This window comes from Xyrauchen texanus, chromosome 47 (genome assembly GCF_025860055.1).
Source record: "Xyrauchen texanus isolate HMW12.3.18 chromosome 47, RBS_HiC_50CHRs, whole genome shotgun sequence".
NCBI classification, from domain to species: Eukaryota; Metazoa; Chordata; class Actinopteri; order Cypriniformes; family Catostomidae; genus Xyrauchen; species Xyrauchen texanus.
Genome location: NC_068322.1, coordinates 18,579,196 through 18,590,575, shown reverse-complemented (window position 1 = coordinate 18,590,575; position 11,380 = coordinate 18,579,196). Strand labels below are relative to the sequence as shown.

Sequence of the window (11,380 nt, the reverse complement as noted above, 5' to 3'; positions counted from 1 at the left end):
AATTCCTAACACATCTGACAGGTTGAAATGATTTAATGCAGTTGTTCAGGCTTATATCATTAATAAATAAGAATACACAAACCATGACATTTAATAAAATCATCCTTAACATTCACAGGAAATACAGCTTCATGTTTGCTACTGTATAATATTAAAACATAATTCTATTCTACATCGCTTTGGAGATGCCACAGAAAACTACGAACATGAAACTTCAAACTCTGCGAAATGCAGATTTAGTCAAGAACATCTGAAGTCATTTGGCATAAAATACATTTCAAAAGAAAAAAAAACAGTTTACAGGTGATTTAAATGCATGTAAAAGCTGTACATCGGTATTGCAAAATTATGAACTGAATCTCAGGTTGAGATTGAATCGAAACAGAACCCTTTAAACAATAAACAAAATGATTCATTTTAAAAACATAAGAAATACAAACAGACATAAGTAACACAGACATCATCGAGTAATTAAACATAAATTGGTTCTTGTACAATCCAAACATTTCTACATCCTGCACAAATCAGCTAAAATGATTGACAAGCACATTACACATTACAGAGCAAACCACAACATTCTGTAACATCAGCAAACATGTGCCTGTTTAACAACGACTCAATGTCTATGACAACATGCCTCATCGGGTCTATTCTTATGTGAAACACCATGTTATTGGGCTTTAGAAAATCTATTTTACACTTACAATTTTAGTAGTACACATGCCACTGTAGTGAAGGACAAGCTATAATCATGGTCAAAACGGTTTAATCTCAAACACTAAAATTGTTCCCAAAACACAACACAGGGATCTGTACAGTTTTATGAGCTCAGTGAGTCACCTGTCTGAGATGGTACAATTGCAACTCCACACCATCTTCTCTCCCAGTCCCTATCTGAGCATCTGTGGTGCAGCTTGGGCTGATGTACCTTGGCCTGTACATCATGATTTCGTTTGCATGAAAGGGGAACTGTCATGGACAATTCAGTGACCATAAACAATCTATTTGCAAGAAAACAAGCTTGGACTGTAGCACCATTTAAATCTCAATCTGGGAAGGCCACTGATACTTCGGCGTCTATTGGCATTTAATGAAGCCCTGTAGTCTAGTTAGAGGTATTGAGGATTTGTAGGTAGATTTACATTAAATCTGCAGGACATTTGCTGTAAACGTGCTGTAAACATACTGTAGTGTGCAAACATAATACTGTAGTATATCAATGTTGCACAAACACAAGATTTACACATTTCAATTTCATAATAAAATTTTTATAGTTACAATAAGTTTTTATAAATTAAATTTTCCTAAAAATGACACAACAAATTGAGGGAATTTAATTCTGAAATTGAAATGCATAAATCTTTAAAAAAAAACAATAAAAAAAACTATTATTATTATTTTATGAATAGATTGTTTAATTAAAGGAAAATTCCTATCAAAAATCAAAAGCATGTGTCATGCGTGTATCTGCCTACATATAAAATGAACACTTTTTTTAAAGCAGATATACGCCGTTAAAATGTACACACTTTCTCTTCAAGAAAAACGGACCAAAAATCTTAATGAATCTTTGTTTATGTTCAGCAGATGAAAGAAAGTCATACAAGAGTACATGATGAGAGAACTTTCATTTTTGGGTGAACTAACCCTTTAATACATACATTACTTTCTGGTTTGTTCATTAATTTCTGAAATGTTACATATAAGTTAGAACTTAAAATAAACACATTACTATATGACATACAGTATGGAATTTAGGGCTCTTGTATTATGTAACATGAAACAAATTGGCTTGAGGGCCTGCGCGTGCGTGTCTGTACGTGTATGTCCCTATGAAGATATTTGAGGACATCCTCATTTGGAAAAATGATCCATAAATAAATTAAATAATGTGTTTTAGGTTAAAAACAAAATGTGCAAAACTGAATGGTTTTTGTTTGGTTAGGGTCAGAGTGGGTTTGGGTTAGTCATAGTAATTAGATCAGAGTCTTCTGATCTATGCGTTCCTCATGCATATAACAGCGCTGTCCAGGAAGCACCCTGGATGATGCTTTAAGTTTGGAAAAATAATTTAAGTTCATTTTAGAGGAGATTTTGAGCTTATCTTCTCCATCGTTGTCCTCTTCGATTTTCCTCTTGTCCTCTCTCCTGATGCATGTCATTATAACTTTTACTTTCTTCATCCTCTTCCTTTTTGTTCACGTCCCTTTTTATATACTTCCACTTCCACCTCACTTCCACCTCTCTATTCCTCTGGTAAGTGGTTCCGTCGGTTTCTACTCTTCCTGTGGTCCAGCAGGGGTTTGAGTTTGCCCAGATCTCCTCGCATGGGGGCCTGCATGCTCTGCACATTCTGCAGTTGTTTGCGTTCTTTGCAGTACTGGTGCATTACGAGCGTCTCAGCTGGACTGAAGGCCGACACTAGGGCTTTAGGGTTCAGCATGGCTGCCCAGCCCCAGGGAGACTGCTGTTTGTCACTCAGCGCGCTGACCAGAGCCTCACTCAGCACCTGCAGACGGATCTTGGCCAGAGTGCGCTTGAAGCCATTCTCTGTGGCCAGACAGTAGTACAGGCCCTGATCTGAAGTCTGCACAGAGCGGATGAGCAAACCGAGATTTGTGGACACCACACGATCACTCAGTTTGACCTGCACACAGAGACAAGAGGAATGTTGTGACTAGAGAATGCATGACTTCAAAGTAACTGGTGAGTACAAGACATATTAAAGGGGTCACATTTTCCTTGATCTTTTAAAATATAAGTGGTCATTGTACTATAAAAACACTTTAAGTGTCAATACTTCATCCTCAGTACAAAAAGAGCATTTGTTAAAAACCAATCTAGATGTGCTATCACTGAGATCCGGTGGAACTTGAAATGGAAAATTGATTATTGGAAATGGGAGGTCTGTGGGGGGTTTCCTGAAGGAGAAGCAACCACGACAACAACCAGGAATAACACACAAATGAAAAGGTATCTTGAAAAAGATGCTTTCGTGAGTGCCACTCTTTTAGTAGGGAAATATTCTCTTTTTAGGAGAAGAAAACAGGAAAATCAGAGCCCAGGGGAGATTCTCTATGCAACACCAGTGCGAGAGGGGGAGAACCGCTGTAATGCACCATAGAATCCAACAGCTCGTAAGAGCGAGATGAAAATGGCTTGGCAGTGTAGTTTCAGCTCAGTGAAATACAATCGCTCGGCTCGTGGCTGCATTTTCCCTCCTTTTATACCCGTATGTCCGAGGGAGTGGCATGCAGATTCCAATTTTTTCTCAAAAGATCAGTGATGAATGGCGTTCCTAAGAGCAACCCCTAGTGTCACTTCATCGACACAACATCGAGTGAGTGACAGAAGGGGAACAAGCCTTATTTTCTAATTAAATTATCTATTATATAAGTTAATTAAATTATAATTAAGTTAAGGAAAATAGGACAAAGGAGTCTGGATTTTTAAAGTATTTTTGTAGTATTTTAATAAACTTTATAATAGGGTTTCTGAACAAATTTCATATATTTTTATTGCTTTATCAATTTATAATAATGTAATAATGTGATATTAATATAAAATTATTAACACATAAATAATTATGTTTGTCACACGTTATCAATAATGTAATATACAATTAAATATCAATTAATAATCAATATATTTTTTAATAAAAGTGATGTATTATATAAAGATAATGCATGTATTGTTCTAATTTTTGTAAAATTATTATTCATGAAGTTATTATGATAAATTGATCATATTAATTAAGAGATTAATTAAGAGTTTTGTCACACTGCAGACCTTTTCAAGCAAACTGCAAAGGGCCTTGTGAAGATACTGGAGGAAACATGTAGACAAGTATCTATATCCACAGTAAAACAAGTCCTATATCAACATAACCTGAAAGGATGCTCAGCAAGGAAGAAGCTAATGCTCCAAAACTGCCATAAAATAGCCAGACTATAGTTTGCATGTGCACATAGGTACAAAGATCTTAAGTTTTAGAGAAATGTCCAAAACAGCATCATGTTGTGGGGGTGCTTTGCTGCAGAAGGGACTGGTGCACTTCACAAAATAGATGGCATCATGAGGAAGGAAAATTATGTGGATTTATTGAAGCAACATCTCAAGACATCAGCCAGCAAGTATTCCACCAAAGTTGTGGAAAAATGGCTTAAGGAAAAGTCAAGGTATTGGAGTGGCCATCACAAAGCCCTGACCTCAATCCAAAGTGTGTGCAAGCAAAGAGGCCAACAAACCTGACTCGGTTAAACCAGTTCTGTCTGGAGGAATGGGCCAAAATTCCAGTAGAAGCTTATGGAAGGCTACCCAAAAAAATTAATTAATAAATTTGACCCAATTTAAACAATTTAAAAGCAATGCTACCAAATACTAACAAATTGTATATAAACTTCTGACCCACTGGGAATGTGATGAAAGAAATAAAAGCTGAAATAAATAATTGTCTCTACTATTATTCTGACATTTCACATTCTTAAAATAAAGTAGTGATCCTAACTGACCTAAGACAGGGAATGTTTTCTATTATTAAATATCAGGAATTGTGAAAACTGAGTTTAAATGTATTTGGCTAAGGTGTATGTAAACTATATATATATATATATATATATATATATATATATATATATATATATATATACACAGTATTTTTCTTACACTACATCTTAGTTATAGCCACTATTCTTTTTTCTTTGTTTATCCATCTGTCTGAAGGTTCAGTCACATAAAACTCTTCACATGCACCATAAATGATTCATTAATGAAATAATGCCAAATAAAAGAGACAAAGATGTTTTGAATGTCCATTGTTTTCTCCTTCCTAAAGCACAGAGGGAGCATTAACAGTTTAGGAGGAGTCAGTTATGTTTCAGAGACGTCTCTCTCATGGGGTTATTATACGAATACTAACAGATGAGGATATTTCACCGCAAGATATATGATACATTACAATACTGTAGTGCAATCACTAATTGTGAAGTTGTTTGTTAATGTTGTTTAATTTTGGACAGGACCATCTGACCTCTTTCCTGCGATCATTGTCTCTCTGAATGAGCCATTTAACGGAGGCCTGAGGAGATTTAGGCTGGCATTCCAGGAAGGTGGTGTTGTTTTTGACTCCGTACTGGGTCAGCTCCACTGCATTTCTGTAGGCTGAAACAAGACATTAGACAATATCCAATTCCCTCACACACTGTAGTACATATTAACTGCACACACACTTTTAATGCTGGAACAGCGGCTGTGCTAAATAGTGCTAAATCATCTGTTGAATGTACTCTTGATGAGGTCAAGTGTCACCGGGTGTGTAGTAAATTAAGCTGTAAATGAGTCATGGGATAGATAAGCATATCATCTGATAAATGGCCCTGAGATTGGCCAATTATATAATCCAATGACCTCAGTTTTGACATTATGCTACTTTTGTTTTGCACAATTCAGGCTGAAAAACACATTCCACTCATCAAGACTGATATTTGACATTTCTGATTCATCCAAATGTTGAATTCTGAGTCATCTGAATCAATGACAGGGCTCATTTATTCAAACGAGCAGGTGTTATGCTCCCATGGCACAGGCTTGTTTGCAGAGATTCTACTCGGAGCATGTACTCGGACTCAGAAATGATTAGCTCTGTTGTTTAATTTGATGTATAATATTTACATAAGCTTTCCACCTCTATGTTAGAAAAAAAAAAGAAATATCAAGGCTGACTAAAAAGGGATGGTTTTAACAATAAATTACACAGTACTTCTACCGAAATAAGTACTGGGTTTCTTAGGTACTTCAAACTATGCAGATAAATATGGGAATAATACATGAAAGTTTGAGATACAGAGTTCAAAATGACCCCTTGGGCCCCTATTGATGCATTCCAGAGCTTTACAGATAAACATTTCTGAAAATTAGATATGTGTATTGCAACTAAAGAGCCACATGTCGCTTATTCTTAATAATAGTGCATTTTCAGACTGATCTTTGAACATGATCTATACTGAAAGATTAGGTTGACTTTTCTTTTGTTCAAATTGGTTTGTGCTTACCGAAATTCGAAACACTGCCTTTAGTGGCCAAAGCCGTAAGTGTTGTTTAGCGTATGGGCACGTGTGAGCTCCATTTTACAGGTGAAATGTCCAAGGAGGGCCTCCAAAAGTGAGTTGTGAAGTGAGTTGTTTTTGGTATTTTATATAATGAACCCTAAAACGCAACAACCAAACCTAAAACTTAACCATCAGTGGCATAAAAATGTAATGCAACCTCTTACTTCCTGGTTTCAATTCGGGATATGAACCCAGGTCTTCCCCTCTACAAACACAAAACGCTTCAGGGCTGCCACAAGGGCAGGTAAACACACTTGTGCCAAGGCAAAAATGTCTGGTAGGAAATGGCACTTCTCAGTGAGTTGGTATAACGTGTCTGAAGCGAGGGTACCGGAACTATCGAAAAACAACATGCTGACTTTGCGTGTGATCATCTTAGTATTTTTGGAATAATTTTTTTTTATGTTAATAAATAAAGGTACATTTCTAGTTTCACACAATTTTGGACCAAAAAAGACAGCTTCAAACCATGAAGCTTCAACCACATATGGTTTTCAATCATTGAAAATGGATAAAATGTATAAAAACGAAATGGTGAGCCACATTGAGCACAACATATCTTTGGAATTTAACCATATAGGGCCTTAAAAAGTAAGACAAAACTAGAAAAGTTTGTTCTGAACCAGAATCAAAAAGGATATTAATAAACCTTTAATGCTTCAGACGTTATAGGCACTCCATCTATGGCAAAACAACACTAAAATGTGTTTTCTTTTCCCATTTTTGGACACCATTGACATATAAAGCAACAGAAGGTGCTGAAGTCAACTGATTTATGTTATAGACCTACCTTTTTCTGTGTAAAAATAAATTAATGATGCTGCTGCCTTTCTAAAGCAGTGTTTTTTACCTATAGTTTGGCTCCAAAATCACAGGCAAAATTTATTGTTTTGACCCCCCTCTAATAATGGATTATTCAGTAAATATTGATCCATGGAAATTCATATTTTGGCTTTCAGCATCATTTATGTTTATCTTTCTTCTGTAAAAAAAAATATTCTCATATTTAAAATAAAAATGTACTTTCTAAAATGTGTTTGATTTGACATGGAATAACCCTCTTTGTCTTTCTCTCTGCCCACTTAAAATCTAAATTCTCTGTTTCAGCACAAACATTATAACTTTGCTTAGCTGAAGAGTTGTAAAGTATGTAGTGCATTACCTTTGAGATTGAAACCTCTGCACTGTGTCAGTGGATTCCCATGCATAATATCTTGCCTTCTGCTTCTCCTGAAATAACATTTACACAAAATGAATGCAACATATTTTCATATATCCATTCTTTCCTTTCACTTTTACATCCTCTCACTCTTTATCAACATTAAATCTGAATGTTTGCACACGTCTTTTTTAAAACACTCCTTTTCATGAAAGTCAAATGTGAGCTTAATTCCTCAAAACCATCAAGACTCAGCTGTTGCCTTAGAAATGTAATTAAGTGAAATAAGTCTTTCTTTTCCACCTTATTACTCCAGTGTGGATCTTTTCATGGGACAGCCTTCCATAAATATTTTCTCTACTCAAAAGATCAACAGAAAAGGTTTGACTGGGGTACCAGATTCGTTTTTAATATGTTGAAACTATCCATTGAAGGCTGTACAATGTGAATACTCATTAATATGGATTGTGCAGCCTGTTCTGTTTGATTGACAGGCTGTGTGTGTGTGTGGTGGCATGAGTGCCAAAAAGTAGAGAATATCAATAAAGATCTTTTAAATTTGCTCATTAAATAAAAGTCTGTGAGACTTTTTTTTCGGCAGGTGAAAATCGGCTTGTGTGCCTGCATTTGCTGTGACTGATCACGTATTTCCACCCCACTGAGGATTTGTGTGTGTGTGTGTTTATTGGTACCTTTTGCCAGTGGGGTAGAATCTGGAACAGCTGAGTCCATCCCAGGCGCAGTATGGGTCCCGTGCTAAACAGCAGTCCGCACAGGCCACACCGTAAGCATTGCAACGGTGCAAAGACACCTGAGATACTCCGTGCTCAGAGCTTACATACAGATGTTGCTGAAACACACACAGGCCAGATATCATAAGAGCTCTGGATTTGACCCCCAACACTGGTGACTACAAGTGAAACTCGAAAAATTAGAATATCGTGCAAAAGTTCATTAATTTCAGTAATTCAACTTAAAAGGTGAAACTAATATATTATATAGACTCATTACAAGCAAAGTAAGATATTTCAAGCCTTTATTTGATATAATTTTGATGATTATGGCTTACAGCTTATGAAAACCCCAAATTCAGAATCTCAGAAAATTAGAATATTACATGAAATCAATAAAAAAAAGGATTTTAAATACAGAAATGTCGGCCCTCTGAAAAATATAATCATGCATATGTACTCAGTACTTGGTTTGGGCCCTTTGCATTAATTACTGCCTCAATGCGGCGTGGCATGGATGCTATTAGCCTGTGGCACTGCTGAGGTGTTATGGAAGACCAAGATGCTTCAATAGCGGCCTTCAGCTCTTCTGCATTGTTTGGTCTCATGTCTCTCATCTTTCTCTTGGCAATGCCCCATAGATTCTCTATGGGGTTCAGGTCAGGCGAGTTTGCTGGCCAATCAAGCACAGTAATACCATGGTCATTGAACCAGGTTTTGGTACTTTTGGCAGTGTGGGCAGGTGCCAAGTCCTGCTGGAAAATGAAGTCAGCATCTCCATAAAGCTTGTCTGCTGAAGGAAGCATGAAGTGCTCTAAAATGTCCCGGTAGACGGCTGCGTTGACTCGATGACATGGCTCCCCAAACCAACACAGACTGTGGAAACTTCACACTGGACTTCAAGCATCTTGGATTGTGTGCCTCTCCATTCTTCCTCCAGACTCTGGGACCTTGGTTTCCAAATGAGATGCAAAATTTGCTCTCATCAGAAAAGAGGACTTTGGACCACTGAGCAACAGACCAGTTCTTTTTTCTTTAGCCCAGGTAAGACGTTTGACATTTGAAGCCCATGTCCAGGACCCGTCTGTGTGTGGTGGCTCTTGATGCAGTAACTCCAGCCTCAGTCCACTCCTTGTGAAGCTCCCCACACATTTGAATGGCCTTTTCCTGACAATCCTCTCCAGGCTACGGTCATCCCTGCTGCTTGTGCACCTTTTTCTTCCACACTTTTCCCTTCCACTTAACTTTCTATTAATGTGCTTTGATACAGCACTTTGAGAACATCCAACTTCTTTTGCAATTACCTTTTGAGTCTTTCCCTCCTTGTGGAGGGTGTCAATGATGGTTTTCTGCACAACTGTCAGGTCAGCAGTCTTCCCCATGATTGTGAATTCAACTGAACCAGACTGAGAGACCATTTAAAGGCTCAGGAACCCTTTGCAGGTGTTTAGCTGATTAGAGTGTGACACTTTGAGCCTACAATACTGAACCTTTTCACAATATTCTAATTTTCTGAGATTCTGAATTTGGGGTTTTCATAAGCTGTAAGCCATAATCATCAAAATTATATCAAATAAAGGCTTGAAATATCTTACTTTGCTTGTAATGAGTCTATATAATATATTAGTTTCACCTTTTAAGTTGAATTACTGAAATTAATGAACTTTTGCACGATATTCTAATTTTTCGAGTTTCACCTGTAGATGATTACCCATAATTAAAGCCACTTCTTCCACCACCCCCACTTACTATATGTGGAGCTTCTTCAATGAATGCATGTACATAAAGGAGCTACTATGTGTGGTTACCTTTTTAGAAGAAATTTGTAGGTTGGTGATAGGAGACTGCTTCTGGAAATACAAATTAAAAGAAAGAAAAGAATAGTGTCAGTGATGTAATTCGCATTTACGTTTACCTCTTTTAAGATAATTAGGAATATGGTTTAAATATCAAGGGCAAATATCAAGGTGGATTAACTGTCCCAAAATTGAAATGAAGAAAACACACACACAAAAAAAGAAAGATCCCCCATTTAGCCTTAACAGACTGTAGGGGCAAGTGCTGTTAGCGAGCACCTATGAAGGCCAGAACGGTACACAAGGGGGTGGGTGGCCAGCACCACGCCCAACCACCTTTGTCTCCCCAGTGGCGATGTTTTACCCACCGCACCAGGTACTCATTGAGTCGACCTAGGGGAGGCCTGGGACCAGTTCAGATAATCGTCACTGGTGTTGGCCATGAGCGGGAATCGAACTCTGGTCACCAGGTTAGAGCGTAGCTGCTACGCTACGCGCCACACCACACTCACACACACACACACACACACACACGCACACACACACACGCACATACACACACATACACACACACACGCACACACACACACACACACGCACACACACACACACACACACACACACACACACACACGCACACACACACGCACACACACACACACACACACACACACACACACACACACACACACACACACACACACACATACACACACACACACACACACACACACACACACACACACACACACACACACACACACACGTTGTGTTTCCATGTTTTATGGGGACTTTCCATAGACATAATGGTTTTTATACTGTACAAACTTTATATTCTATCCCCTAAACCTAACCCTACCCCTAAACCTAACCCTCACAGAAAACATTCTGCATTTTTACATTTTCAAAAAACATAATTTAGTATGATTTATAAGCTGTTTTCCTCATGGGGACCGACAAAATGTCCCCACAAGGTCAAACATTTCGGGTTTTACTATCCTTATGGGGACATTTGGTCCCCACAAAGTGATAAATACACGCTCACACACACACACACACACACACACACACACACACACACACACACACACACACACACACACACAAAATATTTGATATTATATTTTATATTTATACATATAATATTTTATTATTATTTTAACATTTTTGTTTCAATTTATGTTTAGTTTTAAAATATTATTATTATTTGAAAGACTTTTGTCTGTCAAATCAGTATACATTTTTAATATATTTAAATAAAACATCATCTTAAATACAAAAATATTATAATTTGACCTTTGTATAGCATGGCACTGTTAGTTCAAGAAAGGTCAAAGAATAGTCAGTGATGTGACCTATTCCCTGACCTTTTCATTTATTCTGCATTTCAGAAGAAACATTATTTTGATATTTTTAAATATTCTATTATGATGATGCATAAAAAAAACTTTTTAACTTACATTAAAACATATATTTGATTTTTTGAAATTGATTATGTGTACTGAATACAAAAATTACTTTTCTTAGAACTTGGCACATGCATATTTTAAATGAGATCTTGGACATCCATATTTGTCATCATTGACC

General features: G+C 37.1%; 1 protein-coding gene across 1 annotated transcript in view; it reads right to left on the bottom strand.

Moving 5' to 3' along the window:
• Nucleotides 1–17: 17 nt before the first annotated feature.
• The window catches only part of LOC127639266 (semaphorin-3C-like), a 62,237-nt gene continuing 50,874 nt past the window's right edge, over nucleotides 18–11,380 (bottom strand). Inside the window, exons 14-18 of the mRNA XM_052121187.1 lie at nucleotides 9,806–9,847; nucleotides 7,959–8,116; nucleotides 7,270–7,337; nucleotides 5,030–5,160; nucleotides 18–2,647 (exon numbers count right to left, since the gene is read on the bottom strand). Coding sequence (XP_051977147.1) covers nucleotides 2,246–2,647; nucleotides 5,030–5,160; nucleotides 7,270–7,337; nucleotides 7,959–8,116; nucleotides 9,806–9,847 — 801 coding nt within the window. The 3' untranslated portion in view covers nucleotides 18–2,245. The remainder of the gene's footprint in view (nucleotides 2,648–5,029; nucleotides 5,161–7,269; nucleotides 7,338–7,958; nucleotides 8,117–9,805; nucleotides 9,848–11,380) is intronic.